Source organism: Thermobia domestica, chromosome 14 (genome assembly GCF_964235325.1).
Source record: "Thermobia domestica chromosome 14, izTheDome1.hap1.1, whole genome shotgun sequence".
NCBI classification, from domain to species: Eukaryota; Metazoa; Arthropoda; class Insecta; order Zygentoma; family Lepismatidae; genus Thermobia; species Thermobia domestica.
This window is the reverse complement of record NC_137467.1, coordinates 25,623,180-25,643,191: the sequence shown is the minus strand read 5'-3', so window position 1 is coordinate 25,643,191 and position 20,012 is coordinate 25,623,180. Positions and strand designations below refer to the sequence as shown.

The 20,012-nt window shown below is 35.1% G+C and overlaps 1 protein-coding gene across 1 annotated transcript; it reads right to left on the bottom strand.

The window, feature by feature from the left end:
- Positions 1-522: 522 nt before the first annotated feature.
- Positions 523-7,049, bottom strand: LOC145670581 (uncharacterized). The gene is made up of 2 exons (XM_081739380.1): positions 6,673-7,049; positions 523-1,140 (listed from the first exon to the last, which is right to left on the bottom strand). Exons 1-2 carry the CDS (start codon positions 6,947-6,949, stop codon positions 941-943), a joined length of 477 nt encoding a protein of 158 aa, XP_081595506.1. The 5' UTR covers positions 6,950-7,049; the 3' UTR covers positions 523-940.
- Between the last annotated feature and the right edge of the window lie 12,963 nt (positions 7,050-20,012).

Here is a 20,012-nt window from a genome sequence, read left to right as displayed (position 1 = left end):
GTGACCCCTTCCAGCATAACCCGGTTGTTGCATAATAACATCAGGATGAAAAAAAAAAACTTATTTCTGTCCATATATGATATGAATATATAGAGCAAATTATTTAAACCAAACAAACCTGGTTTAAACCAAAAAAAAAAAACGTTTTTTTTCTCAATAAAAACCATGGTTTTTGCCAACCCTGATATATACTAATATAAAGAAACGTGGAGAAAGTTATATTGTTTACTGTAACGGTTAGTGACATAACCAAGAAGGCTGCAATCTTCTAGAACACAGGAACGTCTTCCCATTTAGCTGTAATAAAAACAGAAAACAACGTGCCCTGCGGGGCACTAACCCGTTTCCACTCGCTAACGCTCACTCGGCATTATTATGTGAATTAAATGTAAAACTTTGGTAAAGAAAGAAACCAATTATCACACTTTTAGCCAAAGCTCACGCTCACGCCACAAGCTGCGGCTCACGCTCATCACGTTGTTCATCATAAACTCGCACAGCCTAGGATCGAACTAGGGATACTGATGAAAGAATTGGTGAAAAGAAACTGTGAAGGAAAAAAGAAAATTCACGCTTATCACGTTGTCCATCATAAACTCACATACTCTAGGATCGAACTAGGTGCATTGAGAGATCTACTATTTAATACCGTGCCTACAGTCCCTCCACCCCCCAATTTCACACTCAGTTGAATAAACTGTATCTGTGTAACGTAATTAACTGACAAATTACACTTGTTCTAATACAAAAAGAAGAAATGAATATCGTAATCTGAAAATACATAGTACTGCCCGCTGATCTAGTTACTAGTGTGTGTGCATTTCGGGCACGTAGTCTCACGTTCGATTCCCTGCGGAAGAGTACAAAAATGTAATTTCTTATTTATTTACGTTCATTCTTCATCCATCTCGTTTAGCATAAAGAGTATAACTATGGAACGTTATCTGAACATACATAGTTCACTCAGCTTTTCTTTATCATGATCCCTTTCTATTTTTAGAGCTTGTCTTTCTTGCTTCAGCTTACATTCCATTTCTTCTTTCGACGTCTTAAGATCCCTAATGTTGCATTCCAGCACTTTGTTCCTCGCATGACAACTACCTAGTTCCATTTCCGCTGTTTCTAACCTTTCAGCTAAAACTGAAAATATAATAATAAAAATAAATATTATCATTTTCCTAAATTTGCTTTCTGTATAAATATGTAAGAATTTTCAAGGAAGTATTGTGACCTGCTTACCCAACGCACCAGAAGTAAGCATTCTAAAAATGAACCACCGTGATCCCCACGTCTTCTTTAGACTACATGGCATAAGCGTTAAGATATAAAACAAACGTTTCATTTGAAGTTTTACAACCCCAAGCAATAAAATTATTTCCGCCAGTTGAAGAAAGACACACGCCGCGTTTTCATTTTAACTTTTACGATAATTAACATAGAACAAACGAAAAACAAATAAACAAATGCCGATCGAGTCGAATTGTAGAAGATTCGCTACGCTTTTCTATAATTAACAACTAAAACCACGATGCGTAACTAGATCAAACACAACAATAATTTGTCATCACTTATGGAAATTCCCTTTCTTGTATATATATATATATATATATTAAAAAAATAAAAAGAACAGCCCGTTCTGCATTGTTACTACGCCTATATCTGTATTTTGACTTGTTAATTTTATTCAGCATAATAACAGAACTCAAAGTGAAAGACAATATACGCCAGATAACAAGTAAAAGTATAAAGTACTGTCCTAGCTCCACATACTCAAATTCATTACATTTCAAAACTTTGATCAGTAAATTCAGTCTCAGCAACTAAAGTATTTCTTACGGGAAGAGTTATATTACTGGGCGAAAGACACTTTAGGAAGGCTTACTTGTTACGGGTGTAAATACGCGTTCGAAGTAATGCCATTGAAACGGTTGTGATATAAACACCAACCAACATGGGTATGTGGTTGCCAATAAAAACTACAAATGCTACATAACCGAGTCAGGACAGGAGCGCAACAAGGAATGGGGCAGCGTGAAGTTGCGTCCGTAAGGAATAAGTGCGTCAGCGAGGGTGCGTATGCGCGTAAGCTAATGATTACGTAAAGACTAAAATCATCATATATTGTTATTAATTACCAGGGTTGGCCAAAACCATGGTTTTTATTGAAAAAAACTTTTTGTGGGGAGGTTTAAACTTTTTTTGTTTGTTTGTTTAAACCAGTTTTTTGGTGTAAATAATTTACTCTATGTATTCATATTAAATATGGACAGAAATTAGTTTGTTTCCCCTTGGTGTTATTATGCAACAACAAGGTTATGCTGGAAGGGGTCACAAGCTTAAAGCGGAATCCAAACCGCTTCTCGACTTACATCTAAGAGAAATTGTCCATTTGGACACGAAACCGGGACTAATTGGTCACAACCGCGATTGCCGATTCACTCACGAAGGACTTCTGATAAAAATACGTTGTACTGATCTTTACATGGTCCTACTTGTTAATATAATTGTCAAGAGTAATTTCAGAAGGACAAAAAGACAAACAGTTACACAAGTAAAAACATTATACCTAGAATTATATATAAATCGGGTAACTCCCGCCTTAGCCATTAGGAAAATCCTGTTATTACTTTACATGTACCTGTATGTAAAATTTTAAGGTCAACGGATCATAATCACTACGCTAAAATTGAGGTATTAAATTACAAATTTGGTATGTATATATCATTCAATAAAATTAAAACCAAGTCAAATCCAAGCTGATGTTGGAAGCTACGTAGGCACTTGATAAATTTGGCAATTTCTATCAATATATTTAAGCAACCTTGGCTTCTTTATAAAACAACAGGCATTCATTCAAGTAGAAATATATCATTTGGTTTCATTTCGTATGTTTAGGCTTAACATCCTTATGAAATACCAAGTTTATCACGAAGAGGACTCCTGCTTAGAGGGACACCTCGAATCGCTACTTGGTTTACACCTGAAAGATGGGTTGTGGTTCGACCGAGAATTAAACACGGGACCCCTTGATTAAAGGGTGGAAAGTAGATAAATGTAATGCGGATGGTTTGATATGTGGAAACGTCACCATGAAGTTCACACGATTTAAAGCATTTTTCGTTTTTTTTCTTTTTTTTTGGTTTAAACCAGTTGGTTTTTTTGAAAAAACCAGCTGGTTTAAACCAGCCAACCCTGTTAATTACACACTGCTCTCCTGAAATAAAAGTAGTACTCCTTTTGTAAATTTTGCAAATCTATACGGACCTAAAATAGTACATTCCCACGTAAATGTAAACTAAAACAAATACATTACAATACAAATTAAAATCAAGTTGTATAACCTCTACTGTTACAAAAAATACATCCGCTCGTTCTGCCATAAATTACTGCAGCGCTCATCCCGGAAAGTTAAAATTTGACTCTGTTCAAGAATGTATATAAGTAATCAAAATATAAGGAATGTGAATATGGATGAAATAATCAGATGAAAATCGTAATCTGACGTGTAAGTTTTAAAACAGGGTTGAAAAAAATCATGATTTTTTTTAAAAAAATCATTTTTGATGATTTTTTTTATTTAAATCGATTTTTTGGATTTAAATCAAATCTTTCTCCTCGTATAATACAACTCGCGAACTGAAGAAAAAGCATTACAAATTAGTATTAAATGCCAATTATGCCATTTAAGTGAAAGTATTGGGGTTGAATTTTGAATTAATCCCCAATCGTTAACCTATATCAATCACAAACAATGTTTCTTAGCTTTAAATTATGGCTTTTTTTTTTTTTTGGTAAATTATAGACTTTCAGTCAAGCATCATCCCTATTTATCCTACGATGATGGTTCATACCTCATTCTCTTCAGAATAGAACAGCCTTTAAAACGGTAACACTCACATTTTCCCTATCATGTCCCTGAAGCGGAAAATTTTGAGAGATGTCGGGATTTTTTCTGATTTTTTTTTTTCAAATTTTGATCCTCTCTGGACTCCCTTGTGTTAACGCACAGATCTCAAAATCAATTGTTAAATACTAAGGGTGTACTAAATGTGTGTATAAAATTTCAAGCTTCTATCTTGAATAATAAGGGCGGGAAAAATATTTAACAATGAGCTAAGAACATCCTCACCATACCCCAGATGACACGGATGTAATATAAAAATTTCCTCAGACATCTTATTTATTCTAGAATAAAACAGTTTCAAACGGTACCATTCAAATGTGTCCATCGTGTAGGCTATCTGGGGCTGGAAAATCACGAAAAAACGGATTTTCTGTTAAGAAATATCACTTCTTTTTTTTTTATACTTTTTACCCCTCTGTACCGCCTGTGTTTAAAGGCAACAATCTGAAACAAATCTGAAAAATACTAAGGGGTGAAGTGAATGAGTGTTCAAAATTTCAAACTTCTAGATACAAAATTAAGCCCGCGAAAAATAATATCCCCGAATACCCCAGATTTCCGTATAAAACATGATCTCAGGTAACAGTTTACTGAAACATCCCTATTTATTCTAAGATCATGGTTCGTACATCATTCTCTTCGGAACAGAACAGCCTTTCAGATGGTACCATTCATATGTCTCCATCTTAGGCGGGGAAATCGCGAAGAAAGCTAATTTTTGTTAAAAATATTTTTTTTTTTTTAACATTTTCGCCCCTCTGGACCCCGCTGTTTTCACGCAGAGATCTGAAATCAACTGAAAAATACTAAGGGTGAACTGAACGAGTGTGCAGAATTTCAGTATTCTGAATGCAAAATGTAGGCCCGCCAAAAAATAATAAAAATAGGCACAAAAAATATATTTTTTTTAAAAAAAATTTATGACGTCCTCACATCCTATGTCTCGACGCAGAGAGAAGTGAAAGCATATGTAACGTGCTCTACAATTCCTTCAATCTTGAAAAAACGAAGTAAAAAGCTTTATTGGTACTTTTTTAATCGAATAATAAAAGATTTTACCCTATCACCTAAAAATAGGTGATATAATTTAAAAGTTTAAGCGTTAAGGAAAAAGTACAGCAACGCTTATTAAAGTGACACTTTTTTCCTCAAAAGTCACTGATATTTGGCAGGGGCATATTTTAAAGGAAATTGTAACTAGCTTGCGGCACGAAATACATAAATTTTGCCTAAAGTTATAAAGTCTAAAAAAAAAAAAAAAAAAATCGGAGAGGGATAGGACACTTCTAAATACGCCGTATTATCTGGGAACAAATATATAGACGCGCACACAAAAGAATCTTCGTCTTAAATGTCGATGGTGATTCCCCCGTTGGAATAGCTAACGATTTACAATATAAACCCTATGTTACGAAGAGAAGAAAACAGGATTGCCCTGTTACCCGTTCAAAACGGGATTTTCCCTGATCATCCTCTGCATGACACTTGTTTTCAAAGCTGTACATACTGTACATTTGAGTCTCATTGTATTATGATTATCATCTTCCATAAAATCGGAATAACAGAACAGAAACGGGACTTTATTATTTTCACTTTAAATTATTTCGGAATTTGATTTAAATCAACGATTTTTATTTAAAAAATCAAGTGATTTAAATCTTGGGTAAAGGTAGAGGAGGCAGCAAAGTGTAGATGCGACTGCGAGTAAAGAGTGATATTGAAAAATAGAACAATTTACATATTTCTCCTGTACATTTTAATGGTTTATTCTCGCATATAAGAAGCAATTAAGAAGTTGTCAGTATACAACAGCTCCTCATCGTGTTCCGTACTCGAGGATAGTTCTTACTCTTGCACCACGTACAGAAATGGTGGTATGTCATGTACAAGTGGTAATAGAACACAGAAGAAACCCAGATCATGTTGTACTCACACTGGAATATGCAGTATGAGTACACCGTGATCCGCGTTTCTTATGTGTGCTATTACAACTTCTACATGAAATACCATCACGTTTGTACGTAATGCAACAGTAAGAACTATCCACGAGCACAAGACATGCAATATGCGTTCAAGTCCCTTCTCCCCCCACACACACATAGTGAAATATAAAGTACAAGGGCACTACAGAGGCGCACATAAAGTGCACCGTACTCGAGGATAGTTCAAACTCTTGCACCACGTATAGAAATGGTGGTATGTCATGTACAAGTTTCACGATAAGTAAATGAAAATCGCTTTGTTACCCCATTTTCAAGTTCCTAGGTCCTCAATGAATAATCCGTAAAATACTGAACTTCGTGAGTCCTCGGGAAATGATGAGGACCTGTTGTATACTATATCCCAGATTTATCCTGTACATTACGATTAATTTTATTCTCGCCTTATGTAATTGACCCCACATTTTATTACCCAAGCCTGGCCCTTACAATCAGGAACCTCAAATTAGGACAGAAAAGACGGTGCAGTTTTACTATACGGATCCACACATTGTAAAATGTACAGAAAAATTTTGGAAAGTGTTTAATTTGCCCATTTTATGTTGAGAACAGAACCCAACGAATCCCTGGGGGGAGGAGCTTCTAACCTTTCTACTGCTACTCCTACTACTGCATACACTATGGATCCGGATAGTAAAACTGCACGGAATAGACTAATCTATAGTTTGCTTTCTCAGACTCATTGCACACTCATTTCAGTTTACATTAACTTTACACTTTATGCTCACAAGATACTTTATCGAAAATATCTCCAACGTCGATACCTACCTTCCTCTGCTAATGGTTCTTCCTTTTTCTTTTTCCGTAATTGTCTTTGGCCATCACTATCCCCTTTCCTTTTATTTAAAAGGTCGAATGTGTCGTCAAAATTTAGCTTTGTGGCTATTGGTCTATTCGGAAAAGTATTTTCAGTACCTACATAGCTTCTGAATCGATCCATTAACTTCCCTATAGATCTCGTATCAGAAGTCGGAGAATACATGATTCCTTCTTTTAGATAACTCTTCGCTTCACACAACTTAACGTGATAGTATTTAAGCTTCATACATTATTTTCCTGTACTTTACTTCACCGGATAATAATTGGTACAGTATAAATCCTGCATAACACAGAATAAAATTTTTAAAATTTGAAAAAATACACACGCACGACCAGTGTTGGGTAAGTTACTTGTAAAAATGTAACGCGTTACAAGTTACTTTACTTTCTCTTAAAATGTAACGCGTTAGTAACGCGTTACTTGCCCCAAAAAAGTAACTGTTACTTTACTTCGAAAGTAACGCGTTACTAAAGCGTTACTTTTAGGTCCGAAACTTTAAATATGTGAAAAAATTATTACTTCAATTTTCCGTACTACTATTACTACCACTATTATTATTATTATTATTATAATTATTATTATTATTATTATTATTATTATTATTATTATTATTATTATTATTATTATTGCACTTTCTGAATCGCTTTATGTAAATGCAAGGACAAATTTTTACTTGATATATGAACATTTTCATATAATGTAACATTGATAAAATGCCATACTGCGTTACTCGTAGAGACGGGCACGAGCGAGCTCTAGCGAGTTTTCTTTGAAACTCGATTCGACTAGAAACAGATATCTTAAGGCTCGAAAAATTTCCTCCAACTCGACTCGAATTGGGGTCGAGTTTCGAGCCAAATCTGGTATGTAGTTTCGAGTACATTCTTCAAGTATATTACATAGACAATATACACTACTACTACTACTACTACAACTTATTATTGTTATTATTATTATTATTATTAATAATAATAATTATTATTATTATTATTATTATAACAACACTGTATATAAACATGAAAGATAGGCTGTTTTTATTTGAATACTAAAAAACTAGTTCATTGCCAACCTCGGTAGTCGTGAAGTCTAGGAGTCAAGGATATTGTTTACGAGCTTCTGAATTCGGGTTGAGGGTCTAGGTTGAGTATTCGAGCTCGAGCCAAACACTGTTAAAAGTTATAGGGCACTGGCCAAATATCTTCAAAACTGCTCGGCCCGGGTTTAGAATTGTCAACGGCTCGAGCAGCTCGGCTCAAAACTCATTCACTATCGACCCGAACCGAGAAGTGAGCCGAGCCAACAGCTCACCCAACCGACTCGGCTAGAGCCCTTGGCTCAGTTGAGCCGAACCGAGCAGATGGCTTATCCCTACCAAGCCAGCTCGAGCCGATGGTTCACCCCAAGCGAGCCGGCTCGAACCATCTTCTCAGTTGAGCCGAGCCGAGCTGAGCTTGTTGTAAAAAATCTCTTGTGGTCTCGCTATCGAGACGAGATGCGAGCAGTGTCCCCTCTCGTGAGCAACACTAAAAGTATTCCATATTACTGTTTAGCTTACATTTCTCATGGCTTTCGCTTTCCAGTGTAATCAGGCCATTATTTCAAGACGAGTTAAAACGAACGAACCATTTATCAAACTCGACTGAACTCGAAACTCGATGCGAAAAACTGAATCGGCTCGGAACTCGACTCGAGGTTATTACCTGTGACTTTACTCGAAACTCAATTTGAATTCGAGTCGAGTCGAGTTTTAGCTTGACTCTTGCTCATCCCTATGCGTTAGAAAAATTGATTGCTTATTATTCTGCTAAACTAATTATATAATAATAACAATGTAGTTATGTAAAATTAAAAATACAGAATATAGAGAAATATTACACTACAACTAATAAAATGAGAACACATGAACTGGGGGTGAATCAAAACTTGCCAGTAACTCTTAAAATTGATAATGCTTTTTAAAGCTAGTTTCAAACTCTATAATCAACGGGACTCTAGGATAAGCAAACTGATCTGAATGAACTCCAATATTACATACCATCAGCAAACTATTTTCTAGTAATAAAGTAGAACACAGTTTATTCATATTAATCCCTTACTGTATATCGTTAATTATGGCACCCTAGTTGTTGATAAATATTTTCCACTGGGACACTTCAGACAGTTTACTTTTAATTTCTGTCCACCATCATCCTCAGCTCTTCAGAAAAAAAAGTATTCTTTCAAATGTTCGTACGGTAAAATATTTTCGTTCTCCATCTTTATAAAAACAACACCAATAAAAGTAAACTAGACTACCGGTATAATTGCACTCCTAGTTCACTCACTGAATGTATTGATTTGGAGCTGTCAAAATTCACGACAAAATCTTCCAGGTGCTTGCAATCAGTACACGTGATTACCCTAAGGCTGTCCTCATCTTCCAAAAACAGCAACTGGCACTACGAGCTTATCTGCTTTTCTGTGTGTCGGTGACTGTCAGTCACTGACATACATAGTTCATGCTTGATTGTTTCATTCTGAGAAATTCACTTACAGGTAAGAAAGATTTGTTTGCGAAAAAAATACATATATTGTAGTTACTCATCCGAAATGTAACGCAAAAAAGTAACGCAAACTAGGTACGTTAACTAAAAATTTGTAACGCGTTACCGTTACAGTTACTTTGCAAAAAATGTAACGCGTTACTAGGAAACGTTACTTAAAAAGTAACGCGTTACAAGTAACGCGTTACTTGCGTTACGTTACTTCCCAAGACTGCGCACGACACAGAAACATACGAAAATTCCAATGATGCCAGGCCGGCAAGGAACATTCCTTTATATTGTATCTCAATCTCCACTAATAATTAAATTCGTATTTCAGGATCAGCCCATGTTTCAACTGAAAATGTCACAGCACACATAAATAGCCCATTTTATGTCGTGAACAGAACTATACCAAACTCTGCGTGACTTCTAAGCCGGCCAAATGAAACACTACTTTTGCGTTGCATTAACGCAAATCGGTATGAAAAGTGGCTCCAAGACTAAACGTCCTATGGAGAGTCAATTTCAGTGATGTCTAACTATAACGTGTGATGCTAATTTCTGTATTCAGAGACACGTTAATGAAGCAAGCAACGTTTAATATCAAGAAACGCCAGCCACGACTTCCCCGCAGAGCTGTCCAAACATATTAAGAGGGAAGAGATAACTTCCATCTGAAAAATGGTAAGCACTGAACGCGACGTGGCTACATTGTACTGTCAAAATAACTTGTGTGTTTTTCACTGACTATCACACACGCACAAATATAACTATACATTCACACACACTCTTCTGTCATGAATTATTTGTGTAAACAAATGCCAACAACTAAAAGGTTTCTGAGGAATATTAACAAACTATATAGAATAATTGTGTAACCCTGAAGTAAGTATATTAGAAAATTTAAGTTGCAAATTTGATATCCACAATAATACATGTTTTAAAAGCGTGCAAATGCAGCTACATACTAGATGGTCACAACTCGCCTCATTGAGTTGAGTTGATTTTGAGTTTAATGTCTCTTTCAGCAGTGAGGCTATATGGTACGAGACCTACTGATTAACGTGGAATCCGACCACATGCGCTCCTGTTTTCTATATCATGTATGTAAAACATTTTTAGTATTGCTTCCAAAATATTTTCTCTCTCAACATTAAAAACATATTACATTACATTCAACACAATATTTCTAGTACAATTTGTGAAAATTTTCGCTACATTATTTTCCTGCTATCGTTCTAAAAATGTATTTCCTGTACTTCATAAAATGTTTTCCAAACATTTTTTGAAAATGTTTCTGGTAAATATTTGGAATACTTCTCAGATATAACAAGGAATATATTTTCTCCAGTAACGATAGAGTATATTCTGAAAACAATGTAAAGAGTGCTTCGGGTAGAGATGCCTATAGGGGAGAGATGCTAGTTTTGCTATAACTTCGTCGTAACAACAACATATGGCACGAGCTTGCGCAGGCTGTTAGCGGGGGTCTAGAAGAAGAAAGGGACGTCGTCAGTCACGTCGATGAGTATGTTATGCACTTGTTTCATGGTAAAATGTAGAAATTATAAATAAATTTACACATGTTTTTGTTTGTGAATAAGTCGTATTTTCTGCATGAGTTTGTAATGCAATTAATAATGACGCGAAACACGTAGCTGCTGTATAGAGAGGATTACAGAGTTTATGTGCACGTGAGTCTCAGCATACCTTGTGGCACTTTTGGCGCGAAAATTCAGCTGGCATCTTTCCCCGATGTTTGGGAAAGTTGCTACATCAATGTCGGGTAAAGATGCATCTGTACATTTTCTCGGGTAAAGATGCAAGTTTAACTCTTGCTCGGGTAGCCACGAAGTTCCTAACTTCGTGATTAATAGCAAGAAAATTGAAAATGAAAATACACAGAACTGTTATTCTCCTGGTATTATTTTAAAGTTCGGAAAGGGCGAATGTTTGATATAGCGGCTATGAGTTCCATAAGAGTTAGTTATTAGTAAAACCCTTCGTATACAATGCACATACACTTCTATACATATTCCATAATACATCGTATGATCATTGTTTAAAATTGCTCTTTGCTTGCATATAGAAACTACAAAATGCAGGATTTGCTCCAACTGGACGAGAGATACTAACACTAGCATACAACTTCGTTGAACGTTATGGTGTGAGGCATAAATTTAACAAAGGGAATGGAATGGCTGGATACGATTGGTTGTAGTCTTTCATGAGATTTCCTACGTGAGTAAGAAGAAAGTTTCAGAATTTGTCTAGCGATCGAGCAGAAGCTATGAATCGTGAGAATGTTGGAAATTATTTTAAAACTTCTTTCAGAAATCTGTGAGAAACATGATTTACTCAATAGAGCAGGTAGTATTTTTAATTGTGATGAAACAGGAATACAATTAAATTCTTGTTCAGAAACTGTAGTAGCAGCAAAAAGTTCTAAACAAGTTAGTATGCTTTCGTCAGCAGACAAAGTTAAAAATATTTCACTGATTGCTTACAGGAGGCAATTCTCTGCCAATGTTATGTATTTTGAGAAGGGAAAATAAGAGGTCCGAGTTAGAAGATGTTCTTTCTAATGGTTCTATAGTAGTTATGAATCAAAAACATGCCTATACACATTCTGAAATCTTTATGAATTGGTTGCAAAAAGCACCTTCTGTCACGCAAACCCCCAGGAAAAGTCTTACTCATTCTGAACGGTCACTCTTCTCATTGCACTAATCCTGATATGCTGGACTTTGCAACAGAAAATTATATTATCATGCTTTGCCTCCCCAGTCACCGCACTCGTTATTTGCAGCCATTAGATAAGAGCTTCTTTCGTTCATTGAAGCGTTCTTTCTACAGAGTTTTGTCACAATGTCAGCGAACACATCAACATAGAAAACTATCCAGGTCACTATTTCCTATCTTGCAACGTCAAGTCTGGGATAAAGCTGCAACACACAGAAATGGTACTTCAGGTTTCCAAGCATGTGGGATCTTGCCCTACGATCCTAAAATCATCCCTTATGAAGCTTTTGCTACTTCAAATTTTAGTGTTGCTTCAACTAACGAACGAAATTCTGCTTCTCCCTCTCCATCAGACGACAGCACTCTTTCAGAACACCTTCCTCGAGATTCTGCAAGTCTTAGCTGCTCAAATGACTTTTCTCAATCTTCTATTCCTGCATCTTCCGTTAATACTGTACGTTCATCTTCCCTTCATCAGAAAACACCTTTTGAAGACATATCTCCAATTCATCCCGTAGATCGCGAAGAAACCCAAACTGGTAGGAGACGGAAACCAAAAAGAGCAGCACATATTTTAAATGAGACTGAACATACACTCTCAAAACGCACTAGGGATAAGCAGCAAGTAAACGTTGAAGTAGCAACAATGTCCTCTTTCAGTTTTGGAGGAAGTTCTAGTTGCAAATTGAAGAAACTTCGTAAGAGATCAGCTGCAAAAGTAGGGCTATGTCTAAATAACAGAAAGGATTAGGTTTCCTCCAATGACTATTGCTGTATATGTGGTCGATGTTATTCGATCCAAAAGGTGCAAACGTGGCATGGATCAGATGTACGATCTGTAACATGTGGTTGCACGAAAATTGTGCAATATTTCCTGATACATGTGTCGCATGCCACAACTGAGTTCAAATGTTATAAATGTAAGTATTGATATGGTAGGAAACACCGTTTTAACCATACCTTTTTCTCATGACTAGTGGATTTAAGTTTGTGTTGTACGCGTATTTTCCGGTATTTTATACTAACTATTAGGTAATCATGAAGACTCAATATTGCATTAGAATGTAGCTAATACTTATTCTACGGATATAAACTAATCCTATAAAACATATTATCTTTGGAGTCCCTACATAATACTGCTTTTATTTTAATTCATGAAGTTTCCTTTTGTATGAGAAGTACGGTGTTTTCAAACTAACTATATTTATATTTCCATGTATTTCTTTATGCTACATATAATTGTGTTGGGTCATGACAAGCTTATTGTGTGTGTTTGTACTGAAATAAAAGCATTAACGTATTTCTTTGTTAATTGTAACTACAATTTTATTATCGTGGCATCTTTCCCCGAAGCACTAGGCATCTCTACCCGACATATCGGGGTAAGATGGCAAATTTCATTAGTCATTTCTTCAGTAAGTTGTCAGTGCACCATAGAAGTTCAACATGTGATATTTACAGCAATTGTGTGTTAACCCTGTAGCTATTCATTGCTGTACAGTTTGCCTTTTATGACCGCATTATTCAAGAGATACAGTTCTCAAAATGAAAAAGTATGGCGTCTTCCCCCGTTCTACTAAAAGTGTTTCTATAATATATCAGAAAATGTGGTTCACTAAAAACACAATATATTTTCCAAAACATAACGAAAAACATTTCCTATAAATTTTTAATATATTTTCCTTTCCCTGTTTTAAAGTTTTATATTCAAAATTCGATAAAATATTCTGGAAATAATACTAAAATATTGGTCGGAAATGCTTCATTTAAGTTATATGAGAAGATTACCAAAATACTTTTGTAAAAAATTAAGTAAACCTTTTTAAAACATTTCTGAAAAATATTTCTTATATTACGAAAAAAAAATATTTTTAAAATATTCTAAACGTTTTTTAAAAAATAAATTCAATATGTTTTCTCGTAAAAATAGAAAATATTGCTAATAACGTATTAGAAAATATTTTTTAAATATATGGAATATATTACATTTCATTGTTTTCCGTATCATATATGGAAAACATTTTTAATATCATTTCGAAAATATTTCCCTTCTCAACAGTGAAAACATATTACATTACATCCAACACAATATTTCTAGTACAATTTGTGTATTTTTTCTTACATTATTTTCCTGCTAATGTTCTAAAAATATACTTTCTGTACTTCATAAAATGTTTTCCAAACATTTTTTAAAAAATATTTCCGGTAAATATTTGGAATACTTCTCAGATATAACAAGGAATATATTTTCTCCAGTAACGAAAGAGTATATTCTGAAAACAATGTAAAAATGTTTCTATAATATATCAGAAAATGTGGTTCACTAAAAACAATATATTTTCCAAAACATAACGAAAAACATTTTCTATTCATTTTTAATATGTTTTCCTTTCCCTGTCTTAACTTTTTTATATTCAAAATTCGATAAAATATTCTGGAAATAATACTAAAATATTGGTCGGAAATGCTTCATTTAAGTTATATGAGCAGATTACCAAAATACTTTTGTAAAAAATTAAGTAAACCTTTTTAAAATATTTCTAAAAAATATTTCTTATATTACGAAAGAATTTATTTTTAAAATATTCTAAACGTTTTTAAAAATATATATTCAATATGTTTTCTCGTAAAAAGAGAAAATATTGTTAATAACGTATTAGAAAACATTTTTTAAATATATGGAATATATTTCATTTCATTGTTTTCCGTATCATATATGGAAAACATTTTTAGTATCATTTCGAAAATATTTCCCCTCTGAACAGTGAAAACATATTACAATACATCCAAAACAATATTTCTAATATATTTTGTGAATATTTTCCTGGATTTACTTTCTGGCAAGCATTCTCAAAATGTACTCTCGGTAATTTCTAAAATGTTTTACAAACATTTTTGAGAAAATATTTTTGGGAAATATTCGGAATACATTAGGGAAACCAGAATGGAAATCTCCAGAGAAGGAAAACCTTTTGCAAATCAAGGAAAATATTTTCTTTTGGTTGAGGAAATATTCCTTGCTGTGTGGGTACAGAATAGTCTTCATACAGTTGGAGGTAAAAGCTCTGTAAGACCTCTTGTAACGACAAAAGATGAATAACAGATATATGGGTACATATTAGGACTAGGGGGAAGTCATATAGTAAGGGTATACCTGACGGCGGCCATCTTGAAATCCGCCATTTTGAATTATGGTCAAGTTTTTAAAATGGGAATAGGGTCATGTGATACATGATTTAAGGCTCAAATTTAATCAGAAGAACAATGGTGACGCTAATTTTGATTTACGCGCAATTGGTAAAAAGTTACGGGGAAATTAAATATTGTTGCAGCATATGGATTAGCCCTTTACCCCACCATTGTTCTTCTGATTAAATTTGAGCCTTAAATTATGTATCACATGTAGAGATGCAAAAAAGCCGGCTTTTTTTTGGGGAAAAAAAGAATTTTGGAAATTTTGGCTTTTTTCATTTTCATGATTTTTCTATCTAAATAGCCGTCTTATAGTATATTCTATAATTAGATAAGAATTCCATGACCGAAATGCGATATTTCGCTCTGAAATTCACCATCAAGATGGATGGAGCACATGTTTTACGAATTAAAGCTAACATGAAGAATGTACAATTTGAGGGCAATTTTAGAGGCTATTTAACTTTATTTTAACTTTTGAGTTATCGACATCTTTTTTCTTCTCTAGATCATTTTAGTTTGTCATCCGTGTTATATTTCTAAGAGCTTTTAGTATTCTAGCTTCTAGCGCAAAAGTTAAACTTGCCCGGTTTTCTATTTATCCGTCAAAGCGTAAGTTTTTCAATATATCCGTCAAGCCGTACTTCCAGATTTCTGTTATACTGTAGCTGTGAAGTGATTTAGCAATAATTTTCCGGACACAACCTTGAATACCAATTTATACAAATAATCAGTAGCGGATTGTTGCGGGTTGTGTAGGTGTGTACTCTTGACATCTGAATCGATTGTGATAAACCAGTTGTAGTTGTACCATATTTGTTCTTTGGGAATAAATTTTGAAACCGGAAATGGCCAGACTCGTATTAATATATTGTGGGCCTCTGGGCTGTAAATAATTTGCCGCCTTCCCCCCGCATAAACTTATGTCTCAAAAAAGGGGACAAGCCTTGATTTTGCAAACATACCAGCTAAAGAATAACATGGAGGCATTTTAAAAATAATCGAAAACGGCCAATATCAGAAATAAAATGTACGTAGTGTTTCTCTCTCTCTCTCTCTCTGTGTGTGTGTATGTGTGTGTGTGTGTGTGTTTCTGTGTCTGTCTGTGTTTATGTGTGTAAAGTGCAGGAACATAGATCGAGTTCGGAGAGTAGGAATATTCAATCTCATTATTTAAAATGGAATATGAAAGTGAAAAGAAATCTTTGTGAAATTATCAATTATTTAGAAAACGGAACATTCCACTATTTCTTCACATATAGGCCTACCTATGTAATAAAATGATTACATAAACGTTTCTTATGAATATTATTTTTGTAACAGAAAATTAGAAAAAATGCTTTGATTTTATTGTGTTTAACACTCGTAAATTATTAGTTACATTTTACTTTCGCTTCTAAATGAATATATGAATAAATAAATATTTATTTTCAGAAAATGTTCAGTATTTGTTTTCATGATCTACTTTAACTAGAATTTTTCATAGTCAAAAATTTACAATAGATATTTTATATTATCTCTACTTGTTTATATATGTTGCAAGTATGTAAATCCAGAAAAGTAGTAAAGCCATGAGAAAATTTCATTTTACGTGTGTTAAACTGGCGAAATATGGTTTTGTGAGATGAGTTGGATTCTGAGGGACGATGATCAATGATGAATACATTGAAGTTTTCGAAACGTTTTTGCAGAAACGAAGAACTGTTAGATTTTCAATCCGTGATTATTTTTTTTTTTCAGATAATACTTGTTACAAATAACTTTTACAGCTGAAGAATGATGTAGGAATAAGTGGAGCATGTTTTCATGAATCTGAAAATTTTCCGTTTCAACCTTTTCCGAAAAATTTTCATCACTGGTTTGAACACAGACCAGTGATACCAACATGTTTACCATTAAGCATGTTATTTCAATACCAAGGGTCCGGTGTTTCAGTTAACACAGACCCGGTGTTACCGGACAGAGCTAGTGTGAAAATAACACTGCGGTGCTCTTTTTAAGTTAGTTAGATTTGAGTTTAGCGTTCTGTTCAACAGAGAAGCTATGTAAGACGTAGACCTACAGCTTTTAAGTGGAAATCGAACCACATAAACTCCCACCGGGAATCGAACCCGGATCTCCAACGCCAAAAGTACGTACGCTGTCCACGAGGGAGCTCTGGCTACGTTAATTAACTAAGTACAGTGATACCAACATGTATCAAAGTACGAACAGCACCCTGGTGTTCTTTCAATGTATACCGTGGAAATATTTGATGTTAGTATTTGGTCCAGGAATTAATTCGTGCGGTTGGTATGCACACATTGAAGCTGTAGTACAAACACAAAATACATAAATACCTTAAGAAAAATATTGTCCATCGCTAGCCACCACTTTCGCCCATCTGTCAGGCAATGTACGGATTCCGTGGCGAAAGAAGTCCTCATCTTTGGAAGCGATCCAGTCAGAGACCCATGTTTCGATATCTTCTGAAGAAGTAAACCGCTGTCCAATCAAATCGTTGTTCATGCAAACGAACAAGTAGTAGTCCGAAGGAGCAACGTCTGGTAAATACGGCGGGTTGGGTAAAACTTCCCATCCGACATTTTCTAAATAGGTTTTGACCGGTTTTGCGACATCTGGGCGAGCGTTGTCATGTTGAACAATAAGTTTATCATGTCTGTTCTCCCATTCTGGTCGTGTTCTGGCCAGAGCTTGCTTCAAATGCATTAATTGTCGTCGATAACGTTCTCCATTCATAGTTTCACCCGGTTGCAGCAGCTCATAGTACACCACACCTTTCATTTCCCACCATATGCTCAGCATAACCTTTGGACAGTGAATATCTCGTTTTGGTTGTGATGGACCTGGTTCACCTGGTTCCACCCAGGCCTTTTTTCGTTTAGGGTTCTCGTAATGGATCCACTCCTCATCACCCGTAATAATTCGATGCAGAAACCCCTTTCTGCTCTGTCGTTGAAGCAGCAATTCGCAAATGGTTTTTCGTCTTTCAACGTCTCTGTCTTTCAATTCATGTGGAACCCAATGTGACATCTTTTGAATCATTCCCATGGCTTTCAAGCGTCTGGAGACTGTTGTTTGATCAACGCCTAATGCTGCTGCAAGTTGTTCCTGCGTTTGACACGAATCCTGCTCGAGCAATGCTGTCAATTCTTCGTCTTGAATTTTTTTTGGCTGTCCAGCTTGCTCTTGGTCTGCCAAGCCGAAATCACCACTTCTAAACCCTGCAAACCACTTCTGACACGTTCGCTCAGCTAGAGAATGGTCACCATACACTTCCACCAAAATACGATGACTTTCAGTCGCACTTTTCTGCATGTTAAAGTAATGCAGCAGGACACCCCGCAAAAACACTTTATCAGGCACAAATTGCGCCATGTTCACTTAACTACAAACTGGTGTTGTTGACGCTTTAATCCACTGCCCTATACTACGAAACGATACGCGATGACAGGGGTTTGCAACACATGTGTGGATACACGGAACTGTGGGACGCTCCGTTCGTTGCGCCATCTCTTGTCCACCCGCACGAATTAATTCCTAGACCAAATAATATTCCAGCTCAGTGGGGAAACGGAAGTCATTAACGCAGTAATATTGATAATTGTAATGTTAATCAGTGATCAGCCAAAACTTTTATTTACTAAGAACAATGAACTGACATAGATGTTATATCACAGCAGTGGCGGATCCAGAGGGCGATCGGGGCATTTCCCCCTCCCCAGAAGAGGGAACTTTCTTATGTTATATATATATATATATATATATATATATATATATATAACCCATCCCAGAGTTTGAAGCTGTTAAAAGTAGGACTTAGTAGCAGTATGACAACCCACCGCCTCCCCAGAAGTCGGTCCTGGATCCGCCCCTGTATCACAGCCACCTCAAAATTTTCTGTATCGGATAGATACAGCTATTCTGTAATTTGAGAGATGCTTTTTAATTTTTTTAAGGTAAATAATTAGGTTTATGCCATTGCTTTATTCATTTTTCGTTACATTCGTATTGACGTTTCAAAGCTACGTCTAACAACAACCACTGAAAAGTTATGCTCTCTGTGTGGCAATGATTCCAAACATTTTAATAGGTAGTAATACAACACCAATAGATTTAATATGCAGTACCAATAGATTGGCTACTTGCAATAAATTTAAAATGAAAGAAAACAACTTTTAGAGTGCATAATTGTCTTCCATTAAAGTGACAAATATCTAAGTAACTGACATTGAAATGTTGTATTCGTTTATTTGTTTTAGCTGTCAGCGAAGCTTTCACGTTGTATATTTGACATTTATATCAGTAACAAATAATGTGTTATGTTATGGGTAATCATTCATGTTAATACTTTTGTAAATTTATCAATTTTTAAGGCAAAATTTACATGACTAGAAATGTTTCTATCTGTTTTGAATGTTGGTACTCTTGTTTCCGGTGTATTTATACCTATGAAGATGATGCCAAGTAGCTGATTGAACAACTACCATTTTAACAATTTACTTTACAACGCGATGTAGCACCAGGCAAGTGTCAACATTGATTTCATTACGGCTACACATAGCCATTGTGTTGAATTAAGACAGTCACTGTGTACAAGCGAAAGTGAACTACTCTTCTGTTCCTTTTCCTTTTGTGTTCAACTTCGCTGCTGTTAACAACACTGTGAAGTAATCACCAATTAACAACTTTGAAAGAGGGGAAATTGCGATAGCAACCAATGTTACCACATGTGCTTCAGTGAGAAAGGAAAATGTTTAACATAGCTACATTTATGATGTTGCTATCTCGAAAGTGCAAAGCAATTGAATTACTATAATGAGATTAGA

Excerpts from the sequence above, each read along its gene's own strand:
- LOC145670581 (XM_081739380.1), bottom strand. The coding sequence starts at position 6,949 with ATGAAGCTTAAATACTATCACGTTAAGTTGTGTGAAGCGAAGAGTTAT. Across the intron at positions 1,141-6,672 it reads AGAACCATTAGCAGAGGAAG|TTTTAGCTGAAAGGTTAGAA; the intron begins GTAGGTATCGAC and ends TTATATTTTCAG.